This window comes from Haliotis rubra, unplaced genomic scaffold (genome assembly GCF_003918875.1).
Source record: "Haliotis rubra isolate DU_JTF1 unplaced genomic scaffold, ASM391887v1 Scf1054, whole genome shotgun sequence".
NCBI lineage: Eukaryota > Metazoa > Mollusca > Gastropoda > Lepetellida > Haliotidae > Haliotis > Haliotis rubra.
In genome coordinates this window covers 79,937-98,968 of record NW_025764953.1, presented here as the reverse complement: position 1 = coordinate 98,968, position 19,032 = coordinate 79,937, and the positions used below count along the sequence as shown (strand labels likewise).

General features: G+C 41.4%; 1 protein-coding gene across 1 annotated transcript in view; it reads left to right on the top strand.

Moving 5' to 3' along the window:
* The window catches only part of LOC124276921 (pre-mRNA-processing-splicing factor 8-like), a 54,508-nt gene extending 35,617 nt beyond the window's left edge, over positions 1 to 18,891 (top strand). The window contains 19 exon segments of the mRNA XM_046712588.1: positions 1,368 to 1,702; positions 2,556 to 2,648; positions 3,318 to 3,623; positions 4,777 to 4,906; positions 5,404 to 5,550; positions 6,004 to 6,164; positions 7,546 to 7,737; positions 8,414 to 8,651; positions 9,731 to 9,859; positions 10,622 to 10,735; positions 11,512 to 11,586; positions 12,045 to 12,143; positions 12,510 to 12,703; positions 13,627 to 13,865; positions 13,868 to 14,007; positions 14,932 to 15,072; positions 16,184 to 16,323; positions 17,136 to 17,338; positions 17,554 to 18,891. Of these exon segments, the coding sequence (XP_046568544.1) occupies positions 1,368 to 1,702; positions 2,556 to 2,648; positions 3,318 to 3,623; positions 4,777 to 4,906; positions 5,404 to 5,550; positions 6,004 to 6,164; positions 7,546 to 7,737; positions 8,414 to 8,651; positions 9,731 to 9,859; positions 10,622 to 10,735; positions 11,512 to 11,586; positions 12,045 to 12,143; positions 12,510 to 12,703; positions 13,627 to 13,865; positions 13,868 to 14,007; positions 14,932 to 15,072; positions 16,184 to 16,323; positions 17,136 to 17,338; positions 17,554 to 17,708 (3,231 nt within the window). The 3' untranslated portion in view covers positions 17,709 to 18,891.
* The last annotated feature ends 141 nt before the right edge of the window (positions 18,892 to 19,032 follow it).

Here is a 19,032-nt window from a genome sequence, read left to right as displayed (position 1 = left end):
TGTCACGGACCACAATATCTATTTGGATAAGGACTGTCATTCTCCGTGCCTACAAGGCAGCAGGCTTGGACCCACCAACAGCATCAAATCCACATGAGATCAGGGCACTGGCCTCTACCCTCGCCCTACGGGTAACTGTTCCTTGAACCGCGATTATGGAAGGATGCTATTGGAAATCTAACATGGTATTTGCTAATCACTACCTAAGAGACATCACTACAGAAGATGTCTCTGGCATTCACCATTTCGGACCACTGGTCCTCGCTCAGCAACTGACAGTCCCTCAAGTAGGCGTTAAAATATTAGCCTCACAAGATTAATATGTATTTTATACATACTCATCTAGCTTATAACTCTAAGGAGTTTTAGGGCTATGTATATATGTTCAGCTTAAGTATTCTACCTTAAGCATATACTTGGATATAGTCAATTTCAGTGCCTCTATCAGAGTCACCTATATATATATATATAATTTATATGTATTGTTCAATATATTCATAATGTAATTCCCCTTTAATGGCTTTATATAACCTATGGTTTTCTTTTATACAGGAAACATCCTAAATCTAAGGCTTCATGAAGTTCCGTGGGAGATATTACAGTATATCTATACAAAATCACTAATTATAAATCCAAAGTATTCTGTTACCCACCTCCGTTCCGTGAGGATGCTACAAGCAAAGAGCATGAGTCAGGATAAGGAAAATATGTAATTTTTAGAGTAAAATTGATATTTTATACTTATCCTGACTCATGAGGTTAGCTCCTCCCATCCTCCCCACATAACACTTTGGATTTCCCTGTAAATTCAAGTGTTGGGCTCGCTAAATCAGGAGAGAGTGGAGCACATGGCCAGAGGGTGGCGACACCTTTTCCCGCCAGGGGAGACAAAGGGGAGCAACTCGTGGTGAGTACCAATTAGTGATTTTATTTTGAAGGGAGCTTCAAATAAGGAGATACAAGTGTTCCACTATGTTCGCAAGAAGAAGAAGACAAGCAAAAGAGCATGAGTCAGGATAAGTATAAAATATCAATTTTACTCTAAAAATTACATTTTTGCTAATGCCATTTGTGCTGTTTCTAAATAAAAAAAAATAGCAACAGAGAACCACAAGTGTTTTCTTTATACTTATCTGAACAGGAAAATCTGAAAAATGATGCTAATTGTTTTTGCTTTTTGGTAAGGAACTTATAATCAGTTTTGTGATATTTCAACCAATTCCCAACACTAGTAAACTCTACCACAATGTAGATGGATTATAGTAGATTAAATAACACAATTCATCCTGTATTTTTATGAAGTCAAATCATGATTGTATAACTTCTCTCACAGCCTTCATTAAAATCTTTCTGACATCATCTTCCAGATTGTCAACAAATGGAACACAGCACTCATTGGTCTGATGACATATTTCCGTGAAGCTGTTGTGAACACACAGGAACTCCTTGATCTGCTAGTCAAATGTGAAAACAAGATCCAGACACGTATCAAGATCGGTCTCAACTCCAAAATGCCCAGTCGTTTCCCTCCAGTGGTGTTCTACACACCCAAGGAACTTGGAGGCCTGGGCATGTTGTCCATGGGTCACGTGTTGATCCCCCAGTCTGATCTGAGATGGTCCAAACAGACAGATGTAGGCATCACTCACTTCCGCTCTGGTATGAGTCACGATGAAGATCAGCTCATTCCAAACTTGTACAGGTATGTGATCTTGTGGAGTCTTACTTTGTTGTTATGAGTATAGTTGTTTGGCAAAGCTTATTTACTTAATGCCTGGCTTATTTCTCTTCAGACCCGTGAAGATCCAGGGTAGAATAGGTCTTCAGCAACCCATGCTGGAATATTGTTGAGTGCGGCGTAAAACTAAACTCATTCACTCACTTAATTCTCTTCATGTGTAAAGTAACTTAACACACTGCAGGGTGCAAACTGATGCTCATCTCTTTGATTGAGTCAGTATGATGAGATCAAACTTGACTGGACTCATACCAAAATTGTATAGTTGAACAGTAATTGGTACCCAAATTCCATTTGATCATATATGGGTCAAAAGAGTAAAGTAGTTTATCACATTCTCAAAAAAGCAATATCTGTATTGTTAATAATGCACAAATATTTAAACTTAGCCCATCTCACGGAGTGTACTCTCTCTTATATTGGACTGTTAAGTGGAAACGAACTGTAAACAAAGGTTTCTGGCCTGTCTGGAACCTGCGCCCAAACACTCCCCACTGCTCCCGGACAGCCTGGCAGCCTCCTGAGAAGCATGCTGCATGCTCTCCAGTTGGTCACGTGACTCTCCTGTCTAGTCATTCTCGTCTTGGAGCACCACTCAATAGTCGAATATAAGAGAGAGAGAGTACACTCCATGAGATAGGATAAGTATGATAAATATACAATTGATAGTTAAAATTTTCAATTCAATGACAATGTACGGCTGAGGTTCAATCCGAGCCGCTCTCCAACTAGATTTGAGTGTTTTATATCTGGAATATTGAAGCCAACAATGCAGCTTGATTGTATTATTTGATGATTTCTGTGTTGTTTTCTACAGATACATCATGCCATGGGAGAGTGAGTTCATTGATTCCCAGCGAGTGTGGGCAGAGTACGCTCTTAAGAGACAGGAAGCAAATGCTCAGAACAGGTGAGTGCCGTGTTGGTCATCTCATGTGTTCAGTACATTGTGGAGACGCACTCTTATGCTTGTCATAATAAGCAAACTGTTTCCAGGAGTCACACTTTGTGGCTTGGTTTGTGTAAATAAGAAAGTGAAATGTTACAACCACTAGTTTGTTGGTCCAGATTGTAACTTGCAGGCTTCCATGATATAGCTGGCTCATTACCAGCTTGTTTGAAGAAACTATCAAACGAAACATTTCAAGATGTCTGCTACTTCAGCCTCTGGTCTGATGACCCAGTGTAGTACAATTCCGTGTAGTGTAGTTAGCTCAACTGACACTAGTCTATATGATGACTCAAAAACACAAAACATTATGAAGGTGCCATCTTCAGGCTAGTAGACTTAAATAGGTTTTTGACACAGATTTGCTTTCCACAATGTGCAAATAATAGGTTAAATTCCAAGATTTGTGTGACTTGATCCTGGGACTGTCTGCACCATCACAGTGGGTTTCTTCACAGGGGCCACTTCTGTTACCTGTGTTACATCTTCTTTCTTCCTATAAATGTTACAGTCAGATGCATGTCTGAAATACTTTTGATAGCAAATAAACACACTGATTTATTTGATTGATAATAATGCAGCATCTCTCTCCTCTTACCTGATGGTGATGTTGATGAAATATTGTTTCAGACGTCTGACACTAGAGGATCTGGAGGACTCCTGGGACCGTGGCATCCCTCGTATAAACACACTGTTCCAGAAAGATCGTCACACCCTTGCTTACGATAAGGGCTGGCGTGTAAGGACAGACTTCAAGCAGTACCAGGTCCTCAAGCAGAACCCCTTCTGGTGGACCCATCAGCGCCACGACGGCAAGCTGTGGAACCTGAACAACTACCGCACAGACATGATCCAGGCACTGGGAGGTGTGGAGGGCATCCTAGAACACACGCTCTTCAAGGGGACCTACTTCCCCACCTGGGAGGGTCTCTTCTGGTAAGTCAGTCAGGATGGATGCATCGACAGATAGAACTGGAGTGTCTGTTGTGTGTTTCAGTAGGCCTAGCAGTCAAAGAGGCTTAATGTATTGTATGGTCAGATTCATTCCCGCTTGACAACAATACAAGAATCTGTATTGAAACGTCACACTCACGAAATAAAGAAGTTGTTATCCATAAAGTTTGTTCAGTATTGTACGTCCAACTTCTAAAATGCCACTCAAACAAGTCAGACTCAGTCATTTGGTTGATTGGGTGTCATTTGTACTCTGATGGCATGGGTTGTTGATCATGACATCAGTTGCTGATCAAAGCCCTAGGAGGTGTGGAGGGAATCCAAGAACACACTCTTTTCAAGGGGACATACTTCCCCACCTTGAAGGGTCTCATCTAGTAAGGTCCCTGAGGATATTGAGACTTCCAAATCTTTCCTAGGTCCCAAAATTGATCATTTGATAGCGGATTGATTGGATTGAGATACTAAGGCGTGATGATTTGAGGGATTGCTTATGCTCGTACACTGACGACATACAATGTTGCTCGCAATATTAATCTCTGGCTTGTCCAGACTCCATTATTTACATGGGAGATGGGGTAGCCTAGTGGTTAAAGCGTCCGCTTGTCACGCCGAAGACCCAGGCTCGAAGACCCAGGCTCGATTCTGTGAAGCCCACATGGGTACAATGTGTGAAGCCCATATCTGGTGTCCCCCAGCTGTGATATTGCTGGAATATTGCTAAAAGCGGGGTAAAACTATTCTCACTCAATTATTTACAGGCTGCTGTTATATTTATGTACCCGTGAAGGTCCAGGTTAGAAAATTGATCTTCAGTAACCCATGCCGTCGTAAGAGGCGACTAACGGGATTGGGTGGTCAGGCTCGCTGACTTTATTGCCACATGTCATCGGTTCCAAATTGCACAGATCGATGCTCATGCTGTTGAGTACTGGATTGTCTGGTCCAGACTTGTTTATTTACAGACTGCCGCCATATAGCTGGAATGTTGCTGAGTGCGGCATAAAACTAAACTCACTCACTCATATTTATGTAATTTATGTTATACTGGGAGTGAGGGCTGATGATGACAGATTAATGACATTTCTCCTGAAGATGAACATGGAATGTAATTGCTATGTGTTGTATCTTCCAGGGAGAAGGCTAGTGGCTTTGAGGAGTCCATGAAGTATAAGAAGCTGACCAACGCCCAGAGATCGGGTCTGAACCAAATCCCCAACCGTAGGTTCACGCTGTGGTGGTCACCAACTATCAACAGAGCCAATGTGAGTATCTATTGAGGCAATACTAACTTGATACTTACATTTTCATCTAATTGTTGTTAGGTCAAGTTACACAGTGATTTCTCCTCTACTTTGCATTCTGCATGTCTGTGATAATTTACAGAGTGATTCTGATATCTTTCACAATGATCCCCCGGCTTAAAATTGGCCTTCAGTAACCCATGCTTGTAAGAGACAACTAACGGGATTGGGTGGTCCGGCTCACTGACTTTGTTGACACATGTCCTCGTATCCCAATAGCGTAGACAAATGCTCATGCTGTTGATCACTGGATTGTCTGGTCCAGACTCGATTATTTACAGACCACTACCATATAGCTGGAATATTGCTGAGTGTGACATCAATCAATCAATCAATCAATCAATCAAAACAAGGATCCAATTTACAAACTCGCAGAATTGCCAATCTGAATTGTTTCAGGAAGCGTGTCTGGTGATGTAATAACTATAAATATCATCTCATCTCCATGTGTGTTCCAGGTGTATGTAGGTTTCCAGGTGCAACTCGATCTGACAGGAATCTTCATGCACGGCAAGATCCCAACTCTGAAGATCTCCCTTATCCAGATCTTCCGGGCTCACTTGTGGCAGAAAATACACGAAAGTGTTGTAATGGATCTTTGTCAGGTCAGTTTGGTGATTTGTTTGCAAACATAGGCCCATTATCCAGTTGTCCAGTAAACACAATATTGATTAATATAACTATATAAAGTTGGATTTGTATGACAATGCAGTCCACAATGCAGAGTTGCCTCCCCTTGGCTGTATTTGGCTACATTGGTCATATTTCAATCCTGATTTTCCATTGATCACGAGCCTTGATTTTTTTTAAGCAGAATGTCTATGCAGATGTAGTTAACAATAACTGTTCATTATAACTAGGATATTGAAAGCAATGTGATGTAAGATGGGTGAACTATGTAGTAAGATGTGTTTGATAGTGCTGTCAACAGTACATTTAGTACATTTTTACTTAGTGAACCTTCAAGTCTCTTCATATTTGGGGCAATGGTTGTTTTGTTAAAAGTGCCAGTGTTTGAGTGTGATGTGTTGCTGGGACTGACTAGTATCGATGTGCAGGTGTTTGATCAAGAGCTGGATGCCCTGGAGATTGAGACGGTACAGAAAGAGACCATCCATCCCAGGAAGTCCTACAAGATGAACAGCTCCTGTGCTGACATCCTGCTGTTTGCTGCGTACAAGTGGAACGTCTCCAAACCATCTCTTCTGGCAGACTCCAAGTAAGTCATAGCATCATTCATTGAATGTGTTGCCAAAATTTACACCTTAGAAAATGTAGTTTGTATTTCCCATCCGACTCCAATTTGAGTACCAATGGTATGACAAAACAGAAAGCACCCATAAAATCACATGCGAGACATGGGAACCTTTACAGCAGTACTTCAAGGTATGCATTTTTTACATCAACAAGGCGTCCGCCCGGAGTGCGGAAGGTCGCAGGTTCGATCCCCGACCGCGTCATACCAAAAGACGTCAAAATATGGTACTTGTTGGTCCCTGCCTGGCGCTCGGCATTTATGGGTACAACAAGGACTGGTCGGCTCGGAGTCAGTATAATGTGTCTGAGTAGGGTATTCAAGCTTCACTGTGGCATGATATCTCGGTGGGCTAGCACTATAAAACCAGCTTAAGTCTGGGCTAGTACATGCAGCCGCACATACACATACACACGCATGCACGTCGTCATATGAGCGAAATATTCTCAAGAACGACGTTAAACCCAATTCGACCACCACCACATCAAAAAGGCTGTAACTACCCAGTTTTGAATAAGGTGTAAACTGAACATCAACATAATTTTCATGAAGCCTAAGATGCATTGTGGTTTGGTTAGGGCTGTGTGTTAGCAAATAAATTGGATTGCGAATCAGGTACCCATAATGCGATATATTGAGAACTTAGGTGTTTGACAGTAGGTGACACTAATTGTGCATGTCGATCCTATTTTGTACATTATAAGTACCTAGTAGGTCGCTCAGCTAACCTTGGAGTTACCTATGACCGTCCAGTAAAACTCAAGATGGTCGAACTGATTTAACCAATCAGACAGATTTTCTCTTCTCCGGGTGCTGACCCTGATATCTCAACAAACGAAAATCTGCATAAAACACAGATATCTGACTTGCAGTATATACGTTTAGGGGTTTCTAATGACATGGTTACTATTAGCTTATATTTCCGCAAGATGACATCCTTGAATATTGACGAAAACGCTATTTTCAGCGACTGTTTACTCACTGGCGTGTATCACTCGGAAGCGATTGTGTGGAAAATAGCATTCTGAATGATTCGAGTGCAAATGTTTTTGAGGTAAAAGTTCATATGGTATGTACGAGTGTTAACTTTCACGATTTGGGAAGCTGTGTTCTCATTGGTCAATTTGAAATTGTTAGCTGACGCAACCTTCTATTAGGGTTTGTTAGACTCAGTACATCAGTGTAACGAATAATACTGAGCCTACGTTTACTTCGACTGTGTGACCTGGCCGATTCTTTAATTTCTATGTATTGTATCAACCACTACATGGTTAAACCACCTTGTGTGTCATAATGGATATTACCAGACCAGGGGCAACATTAACTGACCTGCTTGTGACCACAGGGATGTAATGGATGGAGCCACAACCCAGAAATACTGGATTGACGTACAGCTGAGATGGGGAGATTACGACTCGCACGACATTGAGAGATATGCTCGAGCCAAGTTCCTGGACTATACCACAGACAACATGAGTATCTACCCATCACCCACTGGGCTCCTCATCGCTGTCGACCTGGCCTACAACCTACACAGGTATGAAATCTCATCATTTCAGGGGGGCGGTGGGGTAGCCTAATGGTTAAAGCGTTGGCTCATCACGCCGAAGACCCGGGTTCGAATTCCCACATGGGCACAGTGTGTGAAGCCCATTTCTGGTGTCCCCCGCCGTGATGTTGCTGGAATATTGCTGAAACGGCGTAAAACCAAACTCAGTCAGTCAGTCAGATATCAGTGATGACAAACTAGACAACATATCTGATTAACTGTGAGGTTTCTGCTAACTGAGTATGGGATACTGCATATGTTGACTTGGATGATAACGAAAGTTCCAGAGATCACTTCCAGATTCCTATGAATGACTTCAATAAATAGGCACCCTATAGGGTATCAATGTCAGTAGATACCACTTATCTGCTTAACTGTTTCACCATAAAGACTGACCTATGTCACTTCAGACTATCATCCCTAAATAAGCTGACACTTAAAGTGTTTGGAATATGGCTTGAATATTGCAAAGAGTTTGTTGAAACCAGTTCATTCACTGATTTATTTAGGTAAGATCAAATTGATGATAATAAAAACCCAAACAAACAAAATGACAACCTTACAAAGAGCTTTTTCAATCCCAATGACCTTGCAATTTGGTACTTGTACCAGACCTGGGAGAGTAAGAAAAGCCAACTTTCTGATGTTAACATTTGTGTTTCAGTGCCTATGGTAACTGGTTCCCTGGCTGCAAGCCCCTGATTCAGCAGGCCCTGGCTAAGATCATGAAGGCCAACCCAGCCCTGTATGTGTTGAGGGAGAGGATCAGGAAGGGTCTCCAACTGTACTCCTCCGAGCCCACTGAGCCGTACCTCAGCTCCCAGAACTACGGAGAGCTGTTCTCCAACCAGATCATCTGGTTCGTGGATGACACCAATGTATACAGAGTCACCATCCACAAGGTCAGTGTCTTGACAAGCTTCATAGAAGCTTCAAGGTTACATTAAGATAGGTCCCAGGCTCAGCATCTTTGTTGTGTGGATGAGTACCTGAATTGTTTTCACAGTTGCTCATGATTTCAGTCACTGGATTGTCCATTTCAGACTTTATTAGTTACCCGATGTCACATTGTTGTATAATTAGCAAGAAACATAATAAGAAGCAATATTCTTTAGTTGGGGTGAAGTGGTTGATGTAAATGCATCAATTTTAAAACTTATCCTATCTCACGTGTTGTACTGCACTCTCTACAATGCTGCTAAGCAAAGTCCTTCGCCCGTACACTCCCCACCGCTCCCATTCTCGGACGGTTCAGAGCCTTGCTAAAAGCATGCAGCACAACCTCCGGTTGATCATTCTCTTTCTTGTCGCACTGAGGTGTGTGAGCAGACATGTTGCTTGGCTGTCCTTTTTGTCTGTGGTTTTGCTTTTGTCACCATGGGCAAGGATAAACCCAAGGATAAAACTTTAAGAAACATAAAGTTTGTGACAAGTGTCGTAAGAATTTTTCTGCAGCTGACCCACACAAGTAGTGCATAGACTGCTTAGGTGTATGCGCCTGGACGAAGAGGTGTCAGTTTTGCGCCCACCTGAACAAGATGATTTTGCATCATATCTTATCATTGTGAACCAATAGCAGCAGAAAAATTAGTATTTCATTTCTCAGTTAACTCTGTGTTTGAGCTGCACTATCACTGTAGAAATGTGTTATTAGAAAAACAGGCTGGTTTTTCACCGATTTACTTTAGTTCATTTCGATAAAAACATAGTAAGGAAGGTCTTATCAGAAGTAATTCTCTGGCGAATGTGGATGTAAACATGTAAAAGTTGGAGTAGTATTCACATTTACTGTCAGTCACATTTATTTACTCTCTTCATCTTACAAGCCGCACTGTTAATTTCAATGATGATACATTTGACAAGCATATATCCGATTATCGTTGAGGTCAAGTGGATTCTGAGAGACAGTGCAGTGAACTTAGACATAAGGTCTGTTTTTTAAGTTTATGTGTTTGATTAATATTTTCTTTGTGTATTTCAGACATTTGAGGGTAACTTGACCACAAAGCCCATCAATGGGGCTATCTTCATCTTCAACCCCAGAACTGGTCAGCTCTTCCTCAAGATCATCCACACTTCTGTGTGGGCAGGACAGAAACGTCTCGGTCAGGTGAGAAACAAGTTTGTTTCATCAAAGACAGGATGTAGAAGCTATTGAGTAGCTGTGGAGTGTTTGCCTTCCTAGGGTTTAGGATGTAAATCTCCAATTCTTTGTTTGCCTTCCAAGGCTTAAGGATTTAAATCTCTGATTCTCCTGATCTGGGTTCTTGCTTTGTCAGCGGGGTCTGTCAAAGTTGCGGTAATGTTTGCTGTGCATATGCTTATAAGTGATCCTTGTAAACCATGTCAGTAGCGAGGCAGTAAGACATTCACCATGATGCTATGATCACGTTACTGTGGTTTTTATAAAGGACAGCATTTAATATTTTGATACCCAACTAGCTTGAGTTGCCCTTTTGGATACTGCAGTAGAATTGGTGCCAACAAAATATGCCTGGCCCTGTTTCACGAAGCTATCATAGCGCTACGACTGGCGTACCTCCTATACTGTAACATAGACTTACGACAGTCGTAGCGCTACGAGAGCTTCGTGAATCAGGCCCCTGGTTGTAAAAGGTGACTCTGTGAGTTAGTTGGATCTTTGATCATGTTATCAATCCCTCGGGCACAACCATATTTGGGGTATTTTGCTGAGTGTGGCATTATAAACGACAAACCAAAACTAACCTTGGTGACAGCTGCATGAAATTTTGATTTGAGATGAGCTAATGTTTGATTTCAAGTTGTGGTAACTTGCCAGTCTGCTGATAGTTTGTATGCATTGTTTTTTGAGAGTTTGAACTATTGTTCAAGGTATGCTGTTTTCTTCCAGCTGGCTAAATGGAAGACAGCCGAGGAAGTAGCTGCTCTGATTCGATCCCTCCCAGTTGAGGAGCAGCCCAAACAGATAATTGTCACACGAAAAGGCATGTTGGATCCACTCGAGGTACGTAAATATTGGCTTTGCTAAAGCAAGATAACCTTGATATGTCAGCTTCATACCCTTCCCAAAGTTCTTAGGTTTCAACAGGCCACGTCCGTGGTGTAGTAGTTGCGGCCTGGACAGCGGAAGGTCGCAGGTTCGATCCCCGGCCACGTCATACCAAAAGACGTTAAACTATGGTACTTGTTGGTCCCTGCCTGGCGCTCGGCATTAATGAGTACAACAATGAATATTAGGCTCGGAGTCAGTATAATGTGTCTGAGTGGGGTATTCATGCTTAACTGCATCATGGTATCTCAGTGAGCTAGCACTATAAAACCAGCTTCAGTCTGGGCTAGTACAAGCAGCCGCACATACACATGCATGCACGTAGTCATATGAGCGAAATATTCTTAGGTACGACGTTAGACCCCATTACACCTCACCTTAGGTTATTTAAAGCATCTGCAACTTGTCAGGCTCTCTCCCTCACGAAACTAACACATCGCCATTGATACAATGGAATTCCTGTTGAAAATAGCATTAAACTGTCTGTCTCACAATAACTCCACACATCCCTATCTGATTTCTATGGATGTGATGTTGCTGGAATATTGCAGACTGCGCCATTGAACATTCTCAAGCTGCCTGAAGAGCAATGAATAATGTTTTGCATATCTTTGTACAGAGTTCTGTAGCGAGATTTTGTGTTCAATGAGTGGAGATGGATGAATTGATACACTGATCATTGTGGCGTAACATGTAGCAAAATTATAATTATATTTTCTTTTCTCATATAGGTCCATTTGCTGGATTTCCCCAATATTGTCATCAAGGGCAGTGAACTCCAGTTGCCTTTCCAGGCTTGTTTGAAGGTAGAGTTCTTATTTGTTTTCAGTATTATCAAAACAAAAGGTTACGGGTCAAACATAAGAGATGGGCTGGAGGTTTTGATATTATAGTGTACTTATATGCAATGTAAAACACTTCAGTTGACATAATCCAGCGATTTAACCAACTTAAACTGATTTTATCAATACATTATCTCTTTTGGGTAATGACCAATAGTTTTGTCAATTTACCTGTTTATATGTAAGTTCAAAGTGGTCAGTAAATTCCTGGCTTCAAATCAGCTGCAACAGCTATGGCATGGTATCGTCATGGTTTAATCATTGATAATGTGTCATTCCTCTGTGTCAAAGTATTTTCTGATCCAAGATCAGTGAACTTGTGGAATATATGACATCACTGGCTAAAGGTCAGGCAAGTTTCTATCAAACGTTGTTTATTTGAATTTCTCTTCTTCTACTAATCTGGTTTTGTTCTGTTATAGGTGGAGAAGTTTGGAGATCTGATCCTGAAGGCTACAGAACCCCAGATGGTGCTGTTTAACCTGTATGATGACTGGCTTAAGACCATCTCCTCATACACGGTTCGCAGATTCCAAATTAGCAGCCCGTATCAAAACAACAAATTTTTCCTTATCCTGACTCATGCTTAATTGCTTGTCTTCTTCTTGCGAACAATAGTGGAACACTTGAATCCCCTTTTGAAGCTCCCTTAAAAAAAGTGGACGTAAAATCTCTCACCCCAGTAGTCTCCCTTTCCCCCATCTTTTGGCACCAAATTACATAATTCTATGTTTGGTACCCATGTTAGATTGATGGCTAGGGGTAACCAGTGTTGACAACGAATTTACTGCAGTTATTCGGAGTACTTGGTATAGAATTTTTGTCTTGTATATTGATGAACTGATCTGTGTCCAGTACAGTAACTTGCTTTGGTGTTTCTCTTGCAGGCGTTCTCTCGTCTGATCTTGATCTTGAGGGCTCTACATGTGAACAATGACAAAACAAAGATAGTGCTGAAGCCCGACAAAACCACCATCACAGAGATCCATCATATCTGGCCCACGCTGACTGACGAGGAGTGGATGAAGATTGAAGTCCAGCTGAAGGATCTCATCCTGGCAGACTATGGCAAGAAGAACAAGTGAGTTCTGCTGGATTTCGCTTTACATCATCATATTGTTCTCAGTACCTTCAGATGAAGAGGGCGGTGGGGGTAGCCTAATGGTTAAAGCGTTTGCTCGTCATGCCGAAGACCTGGGTTCGAATTCCCACATGGGTACAATGTGTGAAGCCCATTTCTGGTGTCCCCCACCATGATGTTGCTGGAATATTGCTAAAAGCGGCGTAAAACCATACTCAGTCAGTCAGTCAGATGAAGAACATCTCTATGTGCATCCTCTGTATTTCGATACTTGAAATGCGTCATATAAAATCTTTGAATATCATTTAGAAGTGATATGTTTATTCATTTACATGTATGTATGGGTGTCAACTTCTGTATTGTGAGAGCGTATATATTTTGGATTCGGGAGTGAGGAGGTGTACGTCGGTGAAATCCTTTCAAACCTTTAACTCCTTTGACAGAAACTCCTGTTGACCAGACCGCCTCCGTGGTGTAGTGGTTAGAGCATCCGCCCGGAGAGCGGAAGGTCGTGGGTTCGATCCCCGTCTGCGTCGTACCAAAAGACATTAAAATATGGTACTTGTTGGTCCCTGCCTGGCTCTCGGCATTAATGGGTACAAGGACTGGTCGGCTCGGAGTCAGATTATGTGTCTGAGTGGGGTATTCATGCTTCACTGCGGCATGGTATCTAAGTGAGCTAGCACTATAAAACCAGCTTAAGTCTGGGCTTGTACAAGTAGCCACACATACACACGCATGCACGTAGTCATATGAGTGAAATAATCTTAAGTACGACGTTAAACCCCATTTCACCTCCAATTGACCACGTGTCAGTATGACTCCACAAAGCTAGTGTGGTTTTTTCTTACATTCCTGAGCATTCATGTTGCTATTTCAAATCGGAGAGATTCATTTATGACCAAATGCTACTTCTTTTTCAGTGTCAATGTTGCCTCTCTGACTCAGTCTGAGATCCGAGATATCATTCTGGGTATGGAGATCTCTGCTCCATCTGCTCAGAGACAGCAGATTGCCGAGATCGAGAAACAGACGAAGGAACAGTCCCAGCTGACGGCAACCACAACCAGAACAGTCAACAAACATGGTGATGAGATCATCACCTCCACCACCAGCAACTATGAGTCGGCAACTTTCTCCTCCAAGACTGAGTGGCGAGTCCGACCATCTCTGCTACCAATCTTCATCTCCGTACCAATCATATCTACGTGTCATCAGACGACATCAAGGAGACCGGCTACACTTACATCCTGCCCAAAAATATCCTCAAGAAATTTATCATCATATCCGATCTGAGAGCTCAGGTTTGTTATTAATTAATGTTCTTTGTCCAAATTTGTATTGGGGGTTGGTTAGGTTGTCTTCTTGGGTTGTTTAAGCCAGTTAAATTTTTGTTGATTGGTAACATTGTTGGCAGTGATTATTATTGATCTACGTGGGATAGGTTTCTGTGTGTCTGATGTTCTACTAGTAGGATCACTGTTTATGCTATTGCTAGCAGAAATAGGTGCAGATGATTGCTGATAAAGTTTGTCATGTTTTATGATAAACTTAATGGGAACTTCACATACTGCTATCAATGTCCAGGTTTGTTTGTAATTTCCTGCATCCAGCTTTAAGTTAAGTCAGTAAATTGTTTACAAGATTTTGTACATCTGTAACATACACATATAATACCCCTACATTTCTACAGCAACAACTTATCTCGATGATGACAACCTGACAAGCATATATCTGATTGTCTGTGTGGTCAACAAGAGCCTGAGAGATATAGCTGTTACTTAGAAAGTTTACCAGTTTAGTGCTTCAGTATTTACATTTCTGAATGTCTTGTTGAATTAATCAGTAAGTTGTTCAAGATATCCTATAGTGTTAGGAATGGTCTGTTAAATCATCGGGGCAGTGGGGTAGCCTAGTGGTTAAAGCGTAAGCTCGTCACGCCGAAGACCTGGGTTTGATTTCCCACAATTGCCCCACATGGGAACAATGTGTGAAGCCCATTTCTGGTGTCCCCCACCGTGATATTGCTGGAATCTTGCTAAAGGTGGCATAAAACCAAACTCACTCACTCTAAATGTCCAGAGCACATTTCTGGTGTTGCTAGAAGTGGCATAAAACACAACACAACTTAACTCAACTCCTCTCCGCTCCACCTCACTCACTCACTCACTCACTGTACACCTTGATGCCTGTGCAGTTGTGTAAGACATGTTTTCTCTCTCCCTCAGATTGCAGGGTATCTGTACGGAGTTAGCCCTCCTGACAACCCCCAGGTGAAGGAGATCCGGTGTATCGTGATGCCGCCCCAGTGGGGCACCCATCAAACCGTCCACCTCCCCAACATACAACCGGAGCATGAATATCTCAAGGTAATGTCCCTCTCGCATTGTGGATTAAGACGAATAGTCACGAGGCAATGGTCATATGGCATGAATATTGGTGATATTAACTCTTCACCTGCTTCTACTTGGTTGATACATGTCATTGTATCCCATTTGGGTAGATTGATGCTCATGCTGTTGATCACTGGATTGTCTGGTCCAGACACGATTATGTACAGACCGCCATCACATAGCTGGAATATTGATGAGTGTGGCGTAAAGCAAAACTCACTCACTTCACCTGCTTCTTGAGTTAATCTCAATGATGACAAACATGACAAGCATATATCTGATTGTTTGTGAAGTCAACGGGAGTCTGAGAGATATTTTTGTATGCCTACATTGAGAACGATTCATCTTTGTGGGTATAGGTTTAGCATTATTCTGGTTCGTATCACATATATTATTTGAATTCATGAACTGAGTGAATGTACTTCACTGGTCCAAAATAACATTTGTAGATTTACTTAACTATCAATACAAAGTTCACTGGCCACCAGGACCACTGCAAGCTTATTTAGTGGTCGTGATGAATTTTTACTAGCTGGTGGTGGTCTGATTAATTGAAATAATGGAAAGGCTAAGCGACCAAGCAATCGATCATGTTTTCTCATAATCGAACATGAACAATTCTGGAACACTTTTTGCATTAACAATATTTTTCACAAGGTTGGTTTTCTAAGTTACATTTCACAACCACTACAAGCTTGTTGCAAGTCATGATTGAATATATCTTAAACACTCCAGAAATGTTATGTTCCTAACATACTAGTAATCCTTTCAAGATGTGTAATTTGCCAAGAAAACCCTTAAAGAACTACATAAATGAAGCTAACCAATTATTTTCGATGATTGATTGGTTGTAATGAAGCAATCATCAAGTATGAGGTTTTAACCAATTCCCAACACTATTACTAGCCAGGGACTGCAGGACCAGCATAAAATTCACATACAGTGACAGACTAGACAAGCGCATAACTGACTCTCTGGTAATTAAGTCTGAGAGGTATCGTATGTTAATATGAATAAATAGAAATGTTCATGAGATAACTTCAGGCGTGAATTACTTGACTTGTATGTATTTGTCCCCGTTCACTAGGAAATGGAACCACTGGGTTGGATCCACACTCAGCCGAACGAACTGCCGCAGCTGTCTCCCCAGGACATCACGACACACGCCAAAGTGATGGCTGACAATTCCAGCTGGGATGGAGAGAAGACTGTTATCATCACATGCAGGTAGGTTGACTTTCTCAATAGTTGGCTTCTGTTCAAGCAGGTTGTGTCATCTCACATACTGAATCACTTTGAGTATGGCTGTCCGATAGTTCTTTAGGTTTACTGTATATTATGTTGTCTGCTGGTAAAACATATAAAGTCTGCATAGGTTGCTTGGAACATGATTGATTGTCATGATTGGTTTGTTGTTTAACGCCACACTCGGCAATATTCCAGCTATATAGTAGCGTTCTGTAAATAATCGAGTCAGGACCACACAATCCAATGATCAACAGCATGAATATCGTCCTACGCAGTTGTGATACAATGACATGTGTCAACCAAGTCAGCGAGTCTGACCACCCAATCCTGTTAGTTGCTTCTTACGACAAGCATTGGTTACTGAACACCAATTCTAACCCGGATCATGGGTCTCTGATTTTATGGGGCAAGTAAATACATAGAAAGGTCAAGATAGGTTACATGGTATGCCATTGTGTGGATCAGTTTTCATGCCAGTCACTGGCTTATCTAGTCCTGACAACATATCATGTTCCTAAGAGCAGATTAAAATGACAAACAAAACACTAGTTGTGCGAGGTGCTGTGTTTCTCTGTTGAGAGTTCCATCCCACAGTTCATTTGAAAGCTGAAAGAACTAAAATGATAATATCATCAGCGTCCTTGGGATATTTCTTGCATTGATCCTTCATTGTAAGTCTGTAGTGTCAATTGGTATTGTATATTGGCTTCAGTGATAGTGGGTATATGGTTCTGATGCTGCAGGTCTTGTTGTTGTACACATCACTCAGCAGAGTTGTTTCTGTTTGACAGTTTCACCCCCGGCTCCTGTTCACTGACAGCCTACAAGCTGACTCCCAGCGGTTATGAGTGGGGTCGCCAGAACAAGGACACCGGCAACAACCCCAAGGGTTACCTCCCCTCTCACTACGAGCGAGTGCAGATGTTGCTGTCTGACAGGTTCCTTGGCTTCTTCATGGTGCCTGGACAGAGTTCATGGAACTACAACTTCATGGGTAAGTATTACCACAGCAAAATCACTGAATTCTATGTAAAGATTCATACACTGGCTGTTACAGATTGTGTTAAATTTCGTTTTGGCAGTATGGAACTCAAATCACTGTTTCAGCAGTGCTTTGTGGGATTTGCAGTTTTGATCTCTTAAAACCCATGGTAATCCTTAACATTTCCAATAAAAATATTGCTCATGTCAGCTATTGGCAATTTTCAGGTGTTCGCCATGACCCCAACATGAAGTATGACCTTCACCTTGCCAACCCGAAGGAGTTCTACCATGAGGTTCATCGCCCTTCCCACTTCCTGAACTTCAGCACCATGGAAGATCAGGAGGTGATCGGCGCAGACAGAGAGGATATGTTCCAGTGAGAGTGTGTCCACTCTCCCCCCAGTTTCAACATGGGGCACAACTTGACTGTGTTCACGTGGACATTAGTTACTTTCCTGTCCTTCAGATTATTTCAGTGTCACTCGTCAGCAAAAGTTCATGCATCCATATTTTCTATTTTCATCAAATTGCATCCAATTTCATCCCATTTTAAGAGTATCATGTTGTGGAACATCTACTTTTGAAACCTGAATTGTGAATATGCCAATGAAGACCTGGCATGTGATTACATTCTTGGTTATCTGTACCAGGAAGCACTTTCTGGTGAGATTTTTGCGAACTGACAGGTGTGTCGCCTGCTGCAGTTCACCATGAAGTGCCCGAGTCATTCCAGTTATAGTGCTATTTGTATTTTCCTACATCCAACATACTTAAAAACAAATATCTCAGACCTGTGTCTGATTGCCCAGACATCAGAATTAGAGGTTTGGCTTTTCAATGTGATAGATCAGCCTTCCTTCACATTAATATACTGTAATGTTACATGTACTGTTAAATTAGAGCTGGCTGCTGATAACCAAGTAAAAATCGATTATAAATCTGAAAGAAATCAAGATTGGTGACGTGTTTGTGCATCGATTACAAACAAAACAGCGTCCTGAACATAATTTGGAAGGAAGAGCCCAACTTTGTGTATTATGTGAGTAAATTAAAACTTTTTGCATCACAATATCGATAACACAATATCATATTGATAAATCATCTTTTACACCAACAATGTTTCAGATAATCAATTTGGTAACCAGACCTAGTATGTATTTGAATCTGGTATCTCGGCAGTTGTAGTTGACATGCACCACTTCACCCAGGTATTTTTAAGATATATTTATTTCGATGCGAATAATTATCTGTTGCTGACTAGAAATTGATAATGATTTCTGATGATGACAAATGTAACATTTTGAATGTTTTACAAGTGCTGGAGATGAGTAATATGGTGACCAAATTGTTGTATATACTGTACAGTTTGCTGAACTTGTACAGTTCTTGTAATTCACTTTGCAGAACAAGACAAGTTTGTATTTTACTGTTATCACTCCTCGTCTGAATTATGAGTCTGATTCTGTAAAATGTTCGCTTCTAAAGACATGCTATCAATAATGTAAATATGACATCATGTACATATTTCCCTAAGATGTGAAATAAATTTCTATCAAATGGTCAGTTTGTTACGGTGCCTGAGTGATGTTTGTGTGTATTATATATATCACGAAACTTGTGAGAACAATGCTAAACTGGCTTGTTCTTGCAAGTGTTCCTTTTTAATGTAAGAAAAATCACAATATTGCTGATCAGTCAAGATGA